Source organism: Motacilla alba, chromosome 2 (assembly GCF_015832195.1).
Source record: "Motacilla alba alba isolate MOTALB_02 chromosome 2, Motacilla_alba_V1.0_pri, whole genome shotgun sequence".
NCBI lineage: Eukaryota > Metazoa > Chordata > Aves > Passeriformes > Motacillidae > Motacilla > Motacilla alba.
This window is the reverse complement of record NC_052017.1, coordinates 67,571,144-67,591,093: the sequence shown is the minus strand read 5'-3', so window position 1 is coordinate 67,591,093 and position 19,950 is coordinate 67,571,144. Positions and strand designations below refer to the sequence as shown.

General features: G+C 39.7%; 1 protein-coding gene across 2 annotated transcripts in view; it reads left to right on the top strand.

The window, feature by feature from the left end:
• Positions 1-831: 831 nt before the first annotated feature.
• Positions 832-19,950, top strand: part of CDYL (chromodomain Y like) — a 105,262-nt gene continuing 86,143 nt past the window's right edge. The window contains exons 1-2 of one of the 2 annotated variants that reach the window (XM_038126750.1): positions 832-1,431; positions 2,848-3,767. In XM_038126750.1, the coding sequence (XP_037982678.1) occupies positions 3,693-3,767 (75 nt within the window). In that variant the 5' untranslated portion in view covers positions 832-1,431; positions 2,848-3,692. The remainder of the gene's footprint in view (positions 1,432-2,847; positions 3,768-19,950) is intronic. The other variant, XM_038126752.1, reaches the window with a different exon arrangement.

Below are 19,950 nucleotides of genomic sequence, written 5' to 3'. Positions count from 1 at the left end.
TTTGCATAACGAAGCCTTCCATCATCAGGTTCATGGCTAGCTACACAGCACCTCATGTGAGGCACCCCTAGACGACACACGAGGTGACAAGAACAGGTTGCGGGGTGTAACTGGTGATGGACTCAGAAGCAGGTCAACAGTTCAGCTACTTTCTGTTGGCCCATCATCCCACGGAGGCCTTGGCGGGGCCTTCCCGGCTTGGCAAACACGTTTAGCCGGGAGATGGAAGGCACATATCCGGTGTTGGCAGCCACCGTCGAGGGCTGTTTAGTTTCTTTTACGGCGAAGGCATCCAACCAAGGAAGTTTGGTCGGGGAAGAAGCGCGTGCAGACGCGTTATATATGGCACTACCGTAGGGCGATGGACTGGGCGATGGTGGAGCCCGCGGGGGAGCGGAGCTTGGAAGGTGGCGGAGAGGCGGCCACGGGGGGCTGCGGGCAGGGACGGGCGGGGGGCTCGGGGGCGTGACGAGAGCCCTGCACGTGCGTGGGGCCCCGAGTTCTCCCAGCGCCGCCCCGCTCCAAACTCCGCGTCCGTCCCGCGGGCACATCCCTCACCCCCGCACCCCCCCGCCTCCCGCTCCCATCACCCGCGGTTTCTCGGGCACGGCCCCGGGCGCGCGCCCCCGCCGCCCCCCGCGCGCCGCCGGGCTCAGCTGAGCAGACAATGGGAGATCAAAGCCGGGATGGGGTGGGGGGGGAGGAGGAGAAGGAGCAGGAGGAGGAGGAGGAGGAGGAGGATGGTGCCGGGCGGCGGCGGGGGGGGGCGGCTGGTGGAGCCGGCGGGGCGGAGAGCGGTGGTTCGCGTGTGGCGCGGCCTCTCTGCGCTCGATTAGTGTTCCTGGGGAGGGAGCGAGCGAGTGTAGCCGCCGGCGGACGGAGGGGTGCGGGGGGGCGGGGGGGGGCGAGCACGCGTGTGAGTTCTGTGTGCGCGGGTGCGCGCGGCTGCGTGTTCCCGCGGGCGCGCGCTCGGGCGCGCGCTCGGGTGCGCGCGCGCCGGGCTGTGCGAGGGCGAGCCGGGAGAGCGAGCGAGTTGCGCAGCTGCCGTGCGCGCACCCCCCCCGCCGCCGCCGCCGCCGCCGCCGCCGCCAGCGCCAGCAGCAGCAGCAGCAGCAGGGGCAGGAACAGGAGCAGGAGCACCTCACTGGCATTTAACGAGCGGAGCTGCTAGTTGCGCTGGAGAGAGACGCGCAGGGAGGAGGAGGAAGAAGAAGAGGAGGAGGAGGACGGGAAGAGGAGAAGGAGGAGGGGAAGAGGAGGAGGAGGAGAAGAAGAAGAAAAAGAAGAAGAAGAAGAAGAAGAAGAAGACGAGGAGGGAGAAGAGGAGGAGGAGGCCAAACGGACACCAACTGAAACAAAAGTATTTCCAAACCAGCACCCAACTCCACCTTGTGAGGCTCCCACAGCATGGCTTCCGAGGAACTCTACGAGGTAAGAGCCCCCGAGCCCCGCCGGCCCTGCCCCCGGCCCCGCCGGCCACCCTACCCCACCCCACCTCACCCGAGAGCGTTTTTGTTGCTCCCCGGGAGCGCCGCCGGGCTTGTCACCCACACTTGCCGCGGCTGCTGCCCCTTCCCGCTGGGCCCAGCGCCTGCGTGTGTGCCCAGCCTGGCCCCCCGCCCCCCCTTCCCTCCCCAGTTTTGCTGGAGGAGGACGGAAATGTGACTGAACGGAGGAGACGGCAAAGTGTTACCGTGGCCTGCGCTCCCCCCCAGTGCTTTCCCCACGTTCACACAACACTTTGACTCCGGGAGGAGAAGGGGGGGTGCTGGATGGGGCGAGCAGCGCTGACAGCCCCGGCAGCGAGCACGTCGAAGTGCGAGCCCGGCGCTGTGCAAAAATGTGAGCAAAGCCGAGTTATTGCCTCTGTCCGGGCCGGGGGTGGGGGTGGGGGAGCAGGAGGAGGAGGGCAGAGGGGCTTTCCTCTTGGATTTGTGTCCACACCGAAGTCCTGTGCCACCGTCGTGTGCCTTGGCCGTGCAGCAAGCTGCGACGGTGCAAAATACTAAAATTTGAACTCCTCGGCTCTTCGTGCTCCAACGATAGGGTTGGGGTTGCGAGAGAAGCCAAAAAGATTGAAAGTTAAGGCTTTGACACGCCATCCTTCGCTCGTCACTCGGGAGGTGGTCAAAGCGTGTGCTGACGGGAGAGGGAGGTCTTGGGGTGAAGAAGGGAACAAGGTGACAGCCGAACTTTGAGTTTCCTATCTTATGTCTGGCAATTTCACATCCTTGCTCTTAACTGAAAAGCATCATGGTTCTCTTGGATTGAACTTCCTTGTTTTTATTTTTGCAAGAAGTTATCCCCGGGAGTGAAAAGCCATTGTTGTTTTGGAGCTGTTCTTGCCTTTTGGGTAGAGAAGTGGCTTCCCAAAACCAAAAATGCTCTTATCTGATAGTTAATGTGCATCCAGACAGTGATCTATTAAAAAATATATATCCAGAGGCTGGAACTCTTAAGGTTAAAAGGAGGCAGATAGCCTTCAGGACACTTGACAGAAGATGTCTTACTGTACAGCTGGTGCACATGTATCCCTCATTAACTGAGTTACATCTGTGATGCCATCGGTGAACAGACCCTGTAGAAGTCAGTGGAAGGTGCCCCGGATGGGCGTGTGTTTTAAGCAAGTTGGCTGTCAGCAGAGGTGCTGAACTGATAGACTAGAAAGAAGACCGAAGGCCTGTATTCCTAAGACAGATAAATCATGGTTAATTGCTCTGGCAAGTTTCCCCATCCTCACAGTGTAGCTTAAGCCAATCTTGAAGGGATCATCCCTGGAAGTAGGAGAGAAATTTAGGAACCACTTTGTGTCTCCAGGGATTGCCAAAACTTGCTTTGACTTTGCAGGAAGTTCTGTTGGGTTTGCGGAGTTGGGCCTGTAGACCGTGCTGCGGCCAGTTCTTGCTCGTCGTGTGTTGCTGTGTTTGATCAAGGATGGACAACGAGATATCGGTTTTGATGGGCACTAATAAATGACCAGGAATATTCTGTTTGCTGGGCATTGGACTGAGGCTAAGAATGACCATTGTGCATGACTCTTCTTGGCTGTCTTAAGTTGTGTTCAAAATGTTGACTTGTTGGCTCAGTAGTCTGTGGGGCACACTTGTCCTCTGGGCAGGTGGCGTGTAGTGGCCATTGCGCAAATGCTGCTCTTGCAAAACACCTGAAGGGATACTTTTAAATTTTAAAAATCAGACACATTCTTTAATCGTGCAAGTGCAAAGTTTAGTTAAGATGCCAAAATTCTTAATGCTTTTGGGCTTACATGTGGTCAAGCTGTCTCTTTTTTCTAAATTGTTGCTCATTTTTGACAAGTTTTGTCTTACAATGAATTTTCTAGCCATATCTGAAAAACCATAAAGTAATAAATGATTTAAATATATATATATATATATATATATATATATATATATGAGCATTAATTTGGGAAGGACATAACTGTGAGTAGACCTGAAATGTTAATTTTTAAGTAATTTCTACTCTTTTGTGAACTGCCTGTGTTATTGATGGTGGATTTACTTCTGTTTCGTGGTTGTCTTATTTATAGCTCATGTCATACAATATTGTTTGAATCTGGTGTTTGAAACCTGCTGCCATTTGTTATACTTCCATTTTTCCTTCTGGATCTTGATCTAGTGTCTTGATCAAAAAAATATTGTGTAATCTATTTGCAATTGTTAGCTTAAGTATGAATGCCAACTATTTCTGCTGATATGTGTCATGGTTCTTCCAAAATACAAATGAAAAATCTTCTTATAAAAATGAAGGTAAGTTCATTTTTCTTTCTTTCTTTTTCTTTTTTTAAATCTTAATGCATTCACTTTTTTGTGGGATTCTTTTTATTCTGGATGTCATCCCTGAAGAGAGGGAGCTGATCTCTATGTAGGCCAGTGATTTCGAATTCAAAGATCAAGACCTTGAAATCTACGAATGGATTGGCAGTATGGCTGGGCTGGCTGTGTGTCCTCAATGTCATTTGTTCCCGTGCATTTTAGAGGTTGTGGTGATGACTACCCACTATTTTTTTTTTTTTTTTTTTTTTTTTTTTTTTTTTTTTTTTTTTTTTACTCGGCTAGAAACATTGAAGAGACTTTTTTTCTAGATGGAAAATGCAGCAGTCAGTAATGTTGCCATCCTCTGTAGGTGAGGCAAATAACATACTTTTTGTGTTTACAAGTTTGTTTCTTTAAGGGACAAAGCATTTGTTAGTGAGGTGGGCAGACATGGAGAAGTTGGTGAACAAGACAGGTGAAGTAAAATGTAAGAAAAGGTGCATTGGGTTTTTATTTCCCCAAGTTAGTTTTAACAGGCATTGACATCTTATGGCACCTCTCTTTGTGTGTGCCTGCTGCGATTTGTTAGTGTGGTTTTTGAAAAATCCTTTGTACAGCTTTTGGACAAATGGTAGGGTTACCTTCTTCTTCAATGTGACAACTTTCCTTTGGCTTACTGATCTGTTTCCTACTAAACATTGTTACTTGTTCTCATCATCTTCACTGGAGTAATTAGAAGTAGACCTTATTTCCAAGGTTCTTTCAGAAGCGAACTATGTTTGCTCTTTCTGCAGTAAAATCCCTTGACCTCCTTTGGCAAACTCTTGCAAATCATGTCTGGGATTGAAGTCATCCTGAGTTGTGGTTGGCATGACGAGTTTGTTTGATGAAATGTGGAAATGATTCCATACAAGTGCTCTGTGGGGGAACTGTGTGCTAGCCAGCAGGTCAGACGTACCGAGTCGCAGTTGATACACAACTAATAATCTGTCCTGAGTTTACAGGAGTCTCTTTCTCATAAAATTTAATAATTTGTTTTTGTATTAGGTGAGGTGGAAACGCATTGAAGTTCTCTGCTGTTGGACATTGTAGCTAGTCAAATTATTGAGTGTTTCCGCCTTTCCTCAGGGAACTACTGGTACAGCTGATACCCATAATATACATGGCCCACTGGATCCATTTGTGTAGCTCTGGCTAGGCTTGGGCCATGATTGCTACTCATGTCAAAACATTTTTACTGGGTTTTACTGATAAGTAAGCAAAACAGTTTGTATGAACTTTGCTGGTGTACCTATGCCTTGATGGCTTTTCTTTACTCTGTGTTTCACATTGGCATTGGTCATAAACCTAGTGTTTTAAGGTGTCTTAACCAATTTCCGTTAAAATATTACAGATTAACATATTGAAAGTGCTGTACTTCAAAATTATACTTTTTTGTATGTTTTATAGAATGGAAAATATATTTTTTTTAATTCTTCCATTGCCTTGCAGACAACATATGCATTTTTTCATACCTGTGTCTAATATTCTCAAGGTGATACTTCACTTCCAATGATGATTCAGTACTTTTGGTTTTATTTTTAGAACTAAAGCCTTTGACATTAAATTATACAGATACAGTGAAATTACAAACTGAAACAAATTTCAGGAGCAACTGGCTGAAGTTCTATGTCCTGACATTAAGCTGTGTGTCAGTTTTAATCACCTAATAAGCCCAAAGACACATATTCCAAGAAAATTTAAGCTTTGTATGTAGAGTAGTGGCCACAAGTCAAAAAAAGTGATCTTTTGGGCTGTTCTTCATCGAGTGTGCTAGTCCTTTAAATGATAGAGTGTAGAAAACTGTTGGAGAAATGCTGTCATTTTGTCGAAAATTTGATACTGCATAGGAATTACTCAAACCCAAAGTTTCTCTCATGCCCTAGTAACACTGCAGTGATCGAATCTTCATCATGTTTTGTGTGCATTTACTGGAAAGTTTAAACATTTGTTTTGCTTAAGTTAACTGAAAGGGTAAATCTGTTATCTGCAGTGTGCAGCTTGGAGTTGTAGATTTTAATGGCTATTTGATGAAAAATTACTATTAACAACAAATTAGAATTGGCTGTTCAGGCAATAGGCATTTTTTTCGTCATTGAAATGGGTTGTTGTCATTCAATCTGTCTTGCAGGAATTCCCGATTGTCTTGGAATCTGTCTTCTGCTGCTTGTTTCTGATGTGCTGATTCCCAAGATCTTGGTTAAAGATCTTGTTCATAAGGAGGGACTTATAGTCATTGAGGTGTAATGCCTGAGTTTTTATGAGTTTATTTTGACAATTGGTGGAAATGATTGTTTCAGGAGAGGTAAAAGACACAAATTTGCTTGACTGACCCTACCCAACTAAGTAAGACTAGGAATTTACATCAGATGTGTTTGTGTTGCTTCCACTCCTTAGGAACTACACATCTGACTTAAAATAGAGTTGACGATTAGCTGTTCATCCTCCATGGGTGACTTTCACTTCTTTAAACTAGAGCACGAATGCAAGAGCACTGCAGGAGTGGAGCCATCACATTTAGTGTAAGAAACTTGACTTTTCCATGTCCCTTGCCAAGCTGCTTTTAACCAGTTTGATTAGCCCCAGAACTCTGGACAAAATTGAGGACTAGTGTCTTGTGGTGCTGCTGCAGAGGAAGTGCCTGAGCTGCCCCTGGGGTTTTCACCAGCATGCCCTGCCCTCTGTGGTGCCACTGGCCTGGTAAGGCTCGGAGCTGCTCCCAGGGTGAGCTCAAAGACATGCCAGGAAAGGAGTGAACCTCTGTCTGTGTCCCATGTGGAACACAAATGGTTCACAGATATGGAGATGTCTTAGCAGGTTTTATGCACAAAACTCCTTTGTATGTACTTGTACAAAATCAGTATAGTAAAAATAAGTTGGTTTTTTTTCTTGTATTACTTATTTTGAATTGCTCATGTCCATCACAGACCAAAAAAAAACAAACAAAAAAACCCACAAACAAACAAGCAGGAAAGAGGTGCCTCATCCATAAAGCCTGTGAGGCTCTGATAATTCTTAACCTTCACAGTCTGTCTTTTACTGGGATTTAATTTATTGAGTTTTTTGGTCAATCAGAGATTTATTACTGTGGTGCCAGTCACGTTTAGAGTTACAGAACAATTACTTCCAACTTGCAAGAGTGTACTATCACAGAAGGTTGCTTCCACTGTGCTGATGTTCAGTACCTCTTGAATGAGGATAAATTATCGGACACAAAGAACTTAATGAGACATGCCACAGCCCCTTGTTCTTCAGGAAGGTTGGCGTAGCTGGAACAGCATCAGTGATGCTGTGTCCCTTTTAGACTTCTCAGTAGGTGCAGCTTCATTTCTTCCTGACTGTTGCAGCATTTCTGATCTGTGCCAAAGCAGTAGAAAAAACAAGTTACTAACAGTTATGCTTTCATCTTATTCAACCAGACTATGTGATAACTGGATGTGCAGATCTGTTGGAAATAACAGATAAGCAGGCCTATAATGCCACTCTTAGTCTTCGGTAACAAATTCCAAATCTGCTGTTACTGGGCAGTGTATTATTTTTGTGTATCTGTTGGAAGCACAAGCTCCACAAACTGTATTTACAGGGTAAAAAAGGATGCAGAAGTCTCTCCCTGTTCTCTTCTATGCCTTTGAGGTTTTGAATGGCTGGATGCCACGTGATAGATATTATGGGTCAATAAATACAGGGGTTTTTTTAATCTTAGAATAAAATATTAATATTTATAATCAACCTACCATGTGGTTTCTGTGACATTATGCTGCTAGTCCAGAAAATATCTTAAAAGTACAGTATTTTATATTGATGTATTTTCCAGAGCTGTAGTATCTCTCGACGAAGAGCTTTTATTTTTCCGATTTCTGATGAGCTTTTAATATTTACACACAAGAATTTTATGCTCTTTGAAATTATTTCTTTGAACTTCTCTCCATATTACTTAGAGGAAAAAAAAATGGCATATTACTGGCTCAGTACACTGTAAAGGCAAAAATATTTACTGTTTTCATAAACATCCTCAGAAGATTTACATGTGTCCCTTAATGGTGACCTGTGGCAGATATTTTTCAAGGCATCTATTTGTATGTATGAATACACAGGATGGATATGGATTAAAAAGCATATTTTAATAATAGATTTACATTTTTAAGTTACTTTAAATCCACATTGGTAGGATTAATTGTAAAATAAAGCAACTGTTTTCTAAGTATCATTTAACTGTAAATTAGTTGTATTGAATAGTGGAACTCTGTAACCCAGTTTTGTTGTGGTTCTTCAGTGAGGCTTCACATTTTATTATCACAGTACATACAACGAATTAGTAAAGCTCAGATCAAATCTTTCTTCTTGGCCATGTTAAGTCTGAGGGTTTGTTTCATTTCTTTTGTGGGGAAAGATAAAGTATATATTCAAGTGGCCTAACCACATTTGTAGTTGTGCTTCTCTAACTCTTCTGCCCCCACAGGTTGTTACGCCTTTTAAGGAAATGAAGTGTTAATGTTCATTCTTTGCTGATTGTCATAGTAGCAAATGAAAAATCAAAACTCTGTTATTTTTTAATATCCTGGATTGAAAGGGAAGGAGCTCTTCTCTTCTCTTCTCTTCTCTTCTCTTCTCTTCTCTTCTCTTCTCTTCTCTTCTCTTCTCTTCTCTTCTCTTCTCTTCTCTTCTCTTCTTGTTGTTTATGTTGGTTTTTTGTTTAAATGACTTCGTGATTTTCATTTTGCAGAGACACTTAAATACTTCTCTAAGCATCTTCACTTCCTGTAAAATACTGGATTATGGAAATTTGCTTGGTTTAGGGAAAAAAATTGGCTTTATTTTGGAGATGCCACAGTTTAAAGCAAGTTGTGGGAAGTATATTGTGATGTATTTATCACACAAATATGTTACGTGTACATTTTGTAAGTACATATGTAGGGGAATCATTGAGGTACATTCTTAAGAGTGCTGAAATGGATATATATCAACTTCAGAATACTTTCAAGACTATGATGTGTTGAATGTTGCATTCAGTGGATATTCAGAAGTTGGTAATTTATGAAGTTCCTTCCATTAAATGCAGTTCTTCAATGAAGCATCATCAGAATATTGATAACATTTTTGTTACCAATAACTAGACATATGAAGGGTAGAAAACAATTCAAAGGAAATTTGTGAGAGTTAACTGGAGTATAGTTTGGCTAGTTGCTAAATCATGTTCATTTGTTGTATTTTGATTTAGCGCCTGATTTTCCCGAGTTCTCTGTATGTATAAAACACAGCTCGTGACAGCACAGTGTGACAATTCCATTTTACTTTAGCGTCGAGGTCACTTACAAAGTTAAAACCAACAGACCTGGGATTGTGTCTGTAAGAAATAGTGGGAATGGGAGGCTCTATGTAGTGATGCAAAAGATCCATCCAGTTCAGCACCCCAGTTCCTATCGCAGGTCCATAATGTTTCACTGTAGAGCGAAAAAATGGGGAATGTGGCACAGCAGTAGTCATTGGGAGCTTTCATGGCTGGCTTTGTTGGGACAAGGCAGATTTCAGCCTTGGTTATAAAATACTGGCAGCATAACCTGAGCTGCCCAGATGTTCGGAGCCCACCTTCATTACATGCGCACATCTGCCAGAGGCTTGTGGCTGCAGGCCACAGATACATTGTTGTTCCTGAATTCTGTGTTAACTTGAACTCAGATTTTTAAAGAAGAGGTTGTTAGTGTATGTGATCAAACAAAACAAACACTAACAGTGTAAAACTTCAAGTCATCAGCTTGAGGTTATATGCTCTAGATACCTACAGAGTCTTCAGCACAGACTTGATGTGCTGAAAGACTATCCCAAAATAAGGTCTAGCTGGCAGCTGTGTGTAAGTACACTCAGCCTAGAAAATTTGGAGAGAGGAATGTGCCCACAGAATAAGACAAATTGTAATAGCACTTGTAATAATAACTCTAGGAATTAATCTCATTATTTGAAGTTACTACTATTTTGTAAGTATAAACCATAGTGGATTGTACTGAAGTATAATATATAAAGTTAGGGAGACTGATGGAAAACTTTTTTGAAAACAGGAAAAAACAGCATTTTTTTCTCCTCTGTAGGCTTTTTGCCATGTAGTTACTTTATAACTTAACTCTTTGGTGGCCTGTCATGTTTTCAAGACTAGCGCATTTTTTTCTCACTCGTTTAGGTTACAGATAAGGACCAAACTTGATCTTGGATTAGCAGTGCTTTCAAAGAACAAAGAAACATAAAGTAAGAGCAATGATGTTTACGTCAGACAGAATTTTGAGCTTTTGTTCTTAGTGTATTTTTCTGTGGAATTAGTTTGTAAATATAGTTACACTAAATAGATATATTCACAGCAACTTGTCAGTTGAGTGAACATTTCCAGCAAGACCTCAGCTTGCCACCCTCTTTTGCAGCTGAAGGAGTAACTAACTAGATGTCCAAGCATTCCCAAGTGGAACAGAAGATTTAATGGAGAGCAGTTTTAGAGCAGTCAATCAATTTTCACTTGTGATGTAGCAAAGTCAGAAGTTTCAAAGAGAAAATTTAAACTGTCAATGCACATCAGGTTTTTTATAATATACGTATGTACGGAAGGTTAAAGCCCAGCTTTGAAATTTTTTCTCCTCTTTGTCTGGTTGATGTGCTTAGTGTTATGTGCTTTGGGTTTTGATTTGATTGTACAAAAGGGAATGTGTTGAGTGGGAGGAGAAAAAGGACACTTGATCTCTATTTGGTTTTAATCTGAAAAAAAACTTCTATAAGACAATATACTACAGAAGTCTAGGATAAGTTTATCATTTTGTGACTTTTGAAGGCATCGGCTTCCAGAGAATTAACATTGGCATGAGCTGTATTTTTTACCCAGGTCATCAAGGAATGATCAATAACAACAAAGAATTTTTTTTCCAGATGCTGAAGGAAAGTAGGTTAGCTTCTTGTTTCAAAAGATACATCAGTGTTTCAGATTCTATTTCACTCTGTTAGAGGCATCTCTCTTCTATCAGGGCACCTCCTTAATTGATTTGTTTTTCCTCTCTCCCACATTGTACTCATCAGCTCTCCTGAGGTTTGTGCTTATTTATTTAAACTACCCAAGAATAAAATATTAGGTTCTGAATGAGAAGATGGAAATCACTGTGTTTGAGAATGCTTCTTTGAGATGAGACATTGTAGGACTGCTAAAACATGGAAGCTGGTGGATCAAGCAGGTGTTGATTTGACAGCTTATGTCCATGACTACAATGGATATTGGAAACCCAATGGATATAAAGGGTTGGACTTCACAAAACTTTAAAACTATACAGAGATGGCATCTTGTTCATTTTTTCATCAGCAGGGTACACATCACAGGTATAGCAACCTGTACCATGCTTTTCTACTTTCTTAACAGTAAAGATGTAATAACATGGTTGCTTGTCTTTTATTGGATTTTTTTATTCTAAATGCTTATTGAGGAAAGTCATTAAAACACCTTGTCTTTAAAAAACAAATTCTTTACAAAGATTGATATAGATTTTAAGTTAAGTTTTGCCTTGAAACTGGTGTGATGCAGAACAAGTATATTGAATAAGATGGTGTTTTAGGGATTATCCATGCTACAAAACATGGATTTAGTGGGGTGATAGAACGAGCACTGGGATGTGATATGGTTTCTGTCCTCATGAACATTAGGTTTTGAGCCATTCATAGTGACAGATGAAACTTTACTGTTATTCATTTATATCTATACTCATATTATTTTCCTACATTTATCCAGACAAAATCTGTTTTTCATACCTTTAGATACTTATGACAATAAATCCCTGATGGACAGCTATTAGTTAAGTTATATTTAAAGAACGTGAAATGTATTTTTTCAGTACAAGTAAACATCTTAGTTAAACATAATGCTGGTACTAGTCTGTAAAATTAGTTCTTTATTGTTGTGTGTTATTTGAATATATTCAGTATTAACTGAGTTATCAAACTCTTAAGTTCCTTTTTTAAGTAATTACAAAGCAGTTTATCCTAAAAAATTCAATCCTTCACACCTGAGCATATATATATATATATATCTAATCAAAGCTAATAAATGTAACAAAACTGATTCCTAGCATGCACACAAAGTAATTTCTTTATTATGGCATTCTGACTGTCAAGCAAAAATCATGAGAATTAATGAGTCATTATTCTAGCCTATATATCTCTATATATGGGTTTATTATTTCTGTTAGTTAAATAATGCTTTATTTGTTTTTTATGTGTGCTTGTTTATATTGATGAAGCTGGAGCTAGAAGTGTGTGACTAAAGGTGATTAATTTGGAGAAAGGGATTTTATATCTCTATATGCTAAATAAAGACCTTAAGTATAGTGAGACAGTAAATTATCAGAAGGGGAAGAAGAAAATAATGCTTGATTGTAGAACCAATGGAATTTTGTCTTGTGCTTTTCAATAAATTAATGCTCCCTTTCTGTTAATTTGTCCCTTTTGTCCAATACTTGAGTTCTACCTACCCAGTGTTCTTTCAATACCTGCCTCTCTCATTTTCAGTCAAACCACCAGGGAATTCTTTTTCCATCCAACTTGTTCAGAAAAGGGCACTTTCAGTGTTGAATTAGTTGCCCATCGATTGTAAAATAAGGATGTTTTCTGTTTTTCTGGAAGAATCTGGAGCTTGGTTATGTATTGGAAGGCCTATGCGTTAAAATGGTTTTATCTTTTGTAGAAAGATGGGTAGGCAGGGGGTGTTGAGTGAAAATGGAGGCTCTCATCATTAGGTCACCTGAGTGTTGTCTCAAAAAGTGTAATTCTCTCTTTTCTCTGTTGCAGTCTAGCATTGAGTGTATCACTCAGACTCGGTATTTCAGAGCTGATTGCTCATCTACCTGACAAAGTTTGAATCCCTGAGCCAAACACAAGCAGAATAAAGCCTTTTTCTTTTTTTGTTTTTCTTTTTTTCCCCCAGGTAAATATTGTCAGAACATCTTAGAATAGAGTAGAGCAAGCTAATTTGGTCTGATAAGGAGAAGCTATGCTGCAAGTACAAGCTACATACAGACCTGTTCCCTTTTATGTTGGTGTTTGGTTTGGTTTTCATGGGGCTAGCTGCAGAGAGGTATTCAACTTGCATGCAGTGTGTTTTTTTTTGGTGTCCTCTGCAGTCAGTGAGGTCTTCAGGCCAGAAGGCCCTTTAGACCATGTAAGTGAAATTTCTCTAAAAGGTCATAGACTTCAACCCCTTCCTCTGTAAAAAAATACAGAAAAGCTAATTGGGTTAATTTAGTCAGTTAAGTTAAATATACTTAAATGCGGCCTCCTAAGCAGTAAGGTTTTGTTTCCTTTTTCTACAGTCTTCTGATCCTAATGCAGGATAATACCCAACTTTTCATTCATTATAGGCTTTCCCTTGGGGCTGTAAACTGTGTTAGTAGGTGAATGTTGCTAAGGGATTGTACTGTTGAAGCATAAAGAGTTTAGGCATATGGTGTAAGATAAGGCTTGTTATCTGAGTGACAATAACTGATCAAGTTATGTTTTTAAATAATTATTATATTTTCCTTCCTTTCATATTAAATCTTGGAAGGTGTTTGGGTGGCTACACTTTGACTGACTTATGATTGACTTCAGTTGTCTTTACTCGGATTGCTCAGCTGTTCCTTCTGTTTGAGCCACAACAGCAACTTGGCCATGTTTTAAGAGGATTGGAAAATTGATCTGGCATCATTAAAAACAACCAAACAAAAAAACTCTGGCTCAGAAATATTTGTTTGGTTGAAGCAGCTCCTCAACCTGTTTCTGTGCGTGGCCGTACATGTACTTGCCAGGATGACAAAGCAGGTGTGGAAGGTTATTGAAGCTGTTGAGCTTCTGAGTGATGGCCACAAAAAAACAGCCTCACTGAGCAAGCCCTGAGACCAGGGAAAAACTGGGTGTATCCTGACAGTGTTTTTGTTAGTTTTTCCCTTAATGTTTCTTTGAATGGTGTGATATTTAACATTTAGGACACTGTCCACTTCCAACTGTGAATACTAGGGCTCTTTTCTCTACAGCTTAAACACATCTAGGTGCCCCAAGCCTTACTTGCCGCCGCTGTCTTCCTCCTTCCTTTGCACCCCCACCGACTTCTGTCGCTGGGTGAGGTGAGTGCTCATTAAGGAAGCTTGCCTAGCTGAAGGTTGCCCACTGCTTCTACAGAAATAGTTTTCTGGCAGTTTATTGATTGGCCAAGGTTGAAATCCAAGAGGTGCCACTTCAAGGGAAGAAAAAGGGGAATATATGACATGTTTGAAGAGGGACAGGAGAAAATGGGTTAGATGTGGGGGGATGGTTGCAGCAATGACTTGGCTCTGTAAAAAAAATGAAAAAAATCTGTCAAACTGAAAGCTTAATTTTCAGCTGGATCAACTCGCTGGACAGACTTGTAGTACGACTGCACAGCTTCTTGCCCATGGCTTGAGCTGACTCACAGCCGTGTCCCAGACTCCACCTTGAGGTCACGCAGCCCTGTGCGGGATGGGCTGAGGAGCAGCGCTCCCGGGGGAAAAGGACTGCAGCCCTGGCAGGCGAGCGCAGCCACAGTAGAAGATGCTGTGCTGTATGTTTTACTGGCTGGTTACTCTTCCATTTCTTGTGAAAATGGCAAACTCGTGCTTGCAAGAATTTGGCATTCCAGTTACTTCCCAGTTGCTAAACTTCTGCAGTTTCCTGAATTTTACTTTCACCATGGCAGTTGCAAAGCTTGGTGAAACTTACTGCATTTAGTGTGCTATGCAAGTAATGAAAATTCTGCCGCAGTGTGAGGTTGTATTTTCCTTGTCCACCTTGATTATACTGTAACTTGCTCTGAGGCTGTTGTGCAAACGCAGTTTGAAGATGCAGGTAACATACAAGCATAGTTAAAAAGTATAATTTATTTCTAAGTGTTCTGGTTATTCACTGAGTGGGCAGTGGGCAGGGAGTGGGATGAGACAGGATGTCTCCTTGTAGTTGAGCTCGCTTTAAGCTGCATTTCATTTAAAATGCTGATATTCATAAAGATTATTTTTAGCCCCTCCAATGGAATTAAAGTTCAGAGTATAAGCACTGTCAATATCTTTTGGGTAGAAAAACCTAGGCTTTAATTACTTTTGGTTTCAGTTTCACCACCAGGAGCAAATTATTTTCGTTTTGAGTATGTTTACGTGTAGGTGGGAAAACTGATAAGGAAAGTAAACTGCGTTGCTCTGTAAGTCCTTCCAGTATATAAATAAAAAATCATTAGGAACGAAAAATATCTATTAATACTAAAGATTACAAGGCCAGTGCTGTGTTATAGAAGTATGTGGGAATGTAGAGGTAGCAATTGAGTGAGACTTTAGAAAGTAGCTGAGTGCTTTAAGTGCCAAGTCCAATGTTCTCAGTTCTTTGTGTGTGTGTATAAGCCCCTTATTTTGCTTATATTAAGTAAAAATATTCTCTCAATTATTTAGGGATAGGTAATAGTGAAGACATTTATTATTTCTGTATGGTAAATATTATTATAAAATACTAGACTATTTATTCAGCATTTTAAAGACAATTTTATTGAAAAGATTTAATATACTTATTACAAATTCTGCATTTGTATGCAGTTTGAAAACATAAAATAGCTTAAAATATTGGTTATCCAGGGGTGTAGCAGACAAAAATTAAAATTGCCTGAATGTACATTCAGATGACTCATTGTTTTAACAGGTGCATGTAGCAATAATTGTTAAAGCTATACTTATCTTCTAAACCAGTACAATTTAATAGTATTACCAGCCATTGACATTGGTCCATCATTTAGTTAAAAAACCCAAATCAACAAGTTAACAAATAAATATTTTAAAAGTAGAAAACAAGATTACAGACAGAAAAAAAATATATTGATCATTGTCTAGAAACTCAGTCCAATATATTCAAATTTATTCACTTGCCAGCAAATTATTGAAAACAAACAGCGAACACTTTAGACTGCTTACATGTAAATAACTAACTCAAATAAACTTTCAGTGTGCCAGTTTTTATTGAGTGCCACACTTCAGTAAGAGCAGAATCAAATGATAAAGTTATTATTGGCCATTCCACTCTTCCTCAGTTCCAACGTAGTTTTAACAGCCAACCTGGCCTAGACACCGGGTTCTTTACTCACAGAAAACAATGAATAAAACATTCTGGTTTTGATTTTTCACAATATAAAAGTAAATAAATAAAGTATATACTTTGGGATAGAAAGTTGCCTCAGAAAGTTCTGTAAGGTCTACATTTTCTATTTCTAGAAGCAAGGCACGTTTTCTGTAGATTTATGTGACAGAGTAATCTTCCTCTAAATGTCTAGATGCAAAGAAACCATGCACTGTTACTTCAGAGTGATTACATTAGCTGATGATTATTAACATTCTCTTGGCATTCATCAGATCATTCATCATATTTTTCTGAGAAAAAGCAATTGTGTTCTCTTCAATTTTACTATTCTGACAAAAGTGAAATGATATATAAGATCACTTCAATGAAAATAATCAGCACTGGTAGTTACCATTGCTTATTTCAATGTCTACCAATACTGGCTTTGCCAATAATACATAATCACTCTTAAGGGGAATAATGTAATAAAATAAATGTAAATATTTAATAAAAAAAGTCATGCAGATTTTACCAAAAGTATAAAGAAAGCAGTTTTATCTCAAAGTTATATTACTTTAAAATAAAAGTTACTCAGGTGTTATTTAATTCCTACAATGAAAAGTCATTAGGGATAGGTATGAAATTGTCATAGTGCAGTAAGGCAGAGGTGAATATTCAAATGTATGAAGATTCAGAGAAAATCCCATGAACAGCAGTGGCTATTAGCTGTCACAACAAAAAGACCACTCATAGCAGATTATATAGACTTTAATCATAAACCTTCTATCCATGGGGTTAAGAACAATATGAAAATTCTCTTATCTGTTGAGAGCAAAAAAATGCCAGTAACGACATGTGTCTACTAGACACTAATAGTTGAGACAGAAATACTGAAAAAAATATTATTCTATGATTTTTTAAAAAACATGCTGTGAGTCAGACTCCTGTTGTTTTCTGGCCAAAATCTGGGTGTTTTGTTCTCAATTTACTGTGACTTACAAATAAAGATTTCTTGATTCTGATAGAAGCAAACAAATTTAAATTTTTCTTTAGTGTACAGGAGACAGAATTTAAAACAAACAAACAAAAAACCCCAACCAACTGAAGAGATCTAAGGTATTGTGGTTTGTATTTTGTTTTGTGTGAATTTTCATTGTTTAGAAGTGAAAATTAGATAAGATAGACCAGGATGTAACATAAGTACTGGACTGGATGGGTTGATGTTCATTACAAAAAGAACTGTAAAAGGTTGAAATGAGAACTGCTTAGCAGAAAAAGAAAGCAGTCACTGCTTGCCCAAGTGTTCATGAAAATTTGAACTGATCTGTACTTACTTCTTTACTCTGAGGCTGAAAGTTCTCATTGACAAAGATACTCATGTAGGTATAGCAATCATTTGTAAAGCACCTGATGTAGTACTGCATGGTAGTCTGATTTCTGAAATCTATCTCCTTGCTAAGTCAACACGGTCCATATCAAATCCATTTTAAACTGGTTGACCGACAGATCATAAAGCAGTAATAGATTAAGGACATTCATGTTGGATTTTATAGAAGTTTTTTCACAGGCCATTGCTTTAAGGATTTGGATAATGATCTGGAGGAAAATAGAAAGTAATCTCTGGTAAAATGCCTATGTGTAAAAATGGATGGATTCATAAGTGTGAGGGAATGTCTGTGCTGAGTTAATGGGGATCATTCATGAGCATACATTAATGCAGCTGAAGATACCTGTCCTGACAGTAGGGTCATACCTGCAGACTGGAGAGTGGTGCTTTGGGAAGGAGTAATTTGGTGATACAATACAGCAGCTAAAATGCACATTGCAGTCTCTCAGTATGGATATTGGGGATCTCGAGTGGAGTTAGGTATGCTGTTACTGTGCTATGTAGCTTTTAGTGAGATGTTAGAAAATTGTGTCTTATTTGAGCTTAAAGTGAAAAAAGCCCCAAAACCTAGGTGAACTTAAAAAGATTCAGAAAAACATGTTGAGGACAACTGCACATACTAAAAACAAGTAAGTCAACAAACCCTGGCATACAGCAGGAGCCAGGAGAAGCTCACTCTGTGTATTTAGCAAAGGGGACTGAGGGCCTGTAAGCACTTATATGGGGCAAAGATTTCAGACAAAGTAGTCCTTAAGGTACACTGGGTTTTGGATGACAAAATGCAGGAACTCAGAGCTGAACTCAGCTGTATTACTTCTAGGAATATAATAAATTTAAAATTGAAGTCAGTTATCTATCAGAACAGCTTATTTTAAAGAATGTTCTTATGTCAGGAAAAAAAAAAGCTCTAAATTTTTACAAAAAGATGCATTTAGTTCTAGCACAATATGATGATCTGATTTAGGAATTTTAGAGTGAAATTATCTCTTATACAGGAAGGCAGACTAAGTCATTGTTACTTACACAGGTAATCTAAAAAAATCTGATCTGAAAAATGTTTTTGGCATCAAGGGCACACAGTGCTCTGTTGTAACGTGCACCTGTGTTTTTCATGGGAAGGCTGAAAAATGTGGGGGAAAGAGAAGGTTGGAGGTGTAATGAGAGGATGTAATAAAGATGGGTTTAAATTTTATTTTACACATAGAGAGGAACTAGGTATGAGATTTATTAAATCAAAATATGTGATCATCCAGGCAACACATACATCTTCCATATACATTTAGAAAGATTTTTGCATGCTAATTGTGTGAATTAGCAACCGGCTGGGAACAATACCCTGCTATTTGTTAAAGGAGAGACAATAAAGTTCTTCTAGACAGGAAAGAATCTACATTGTTAACAGATGACCTGAAAGTTCAGCTCATTGAAAAAGCAAATATTTTGACCAGGAGAATAATTCTCCCTGTGGAGCAGTATGAGTTGCTGTGCTAAAGCTGTATGGCTATTTTTAACCATGTCACAGCTATTGAGTTTAGTCTTCAATTTAGTTCATAAACAGTGTAAAAAAGACTAAGTAGGTCTTTCTTTTCGATGAATGTAGAGGTGAGCATGTCAGAATCAGCCTTTTTTGCAGTTTTTGTTTATTTTGTGCAATTTCTACTTTGGTTTTAACAATTTGGATGTAGATTTTTGTCACTTGTCGTCACTACCTGCCACATTCTGTTTTGTTGAACACCAGAAACACTATTGCACTGGAGTAACTGTGGGCAAAAGGTGAAGTTTTATGTAAAATGAAGGTTGTTATGGTCATGGGGGGAAAAAGTGGAGGCTCTGTATAAAATCCTACTTCCTTCCAAATGACACTGGGTTTTTCAAAAGTTTGTTCTTGAACACTTCTGTGGTTTAAAAAGCTTAATTCCCGTTTTGTTTGATATGTAACTTTTCAGCTTGACTAGAGTCTTTTGGATGCTTGACTTGAGCATCTAAAATCTTTATCAGCAAATCTTTAATTTGATTTCTTGAATTCAAGGTTTTTCTGTTTTAAATGCTGAACTTTTTTTTTTTTACTTTTTTTTTTTTTTTTTTTTTTCTACTGTGATAAAGGTCTCTGAATTACTTCAGTGCTTTCCAGCAGTAAATATATTTTAACTGCAGTAGTGGACATCACTGACAGGCTTATGTATCTATATAGGTAGTTTTTTGTGGCAATCTCTGAATGTTACTTTGTGATGTAACTCTTGAGACTGTGTATTGTGTATTTAGATCCTTTATGATTTCTTTGGGACATGTTGCAGATTTTATGCTCAATCTGTGTATATACATGAGTGTGTACTGCATCTTTTGGGAAGAAAACAAGCATCTTACCAGTTTAATTATCATTCTTTGCAATGTGGAAAACATGTATGAAAACATGACCCAAACAGGAGAAACAACTATGAATTGCACGGAATGCAAAGCCCTATGAATTTTCTTTCTTTTTGCTTTTCAGTTAGTGAGTTTACTCTCTGTGTCTGTCAAAATGGTGAAATTGGGTCAGGCCTAGTCTTTGCTTTTGCCTTTCCACCACTTCCCCACTACATTGCTAATGTTTGTGGGACAACAGAAAGCAGGTACAATGTACTACATTTGTGATAACTTGATGATTTGGTGGCA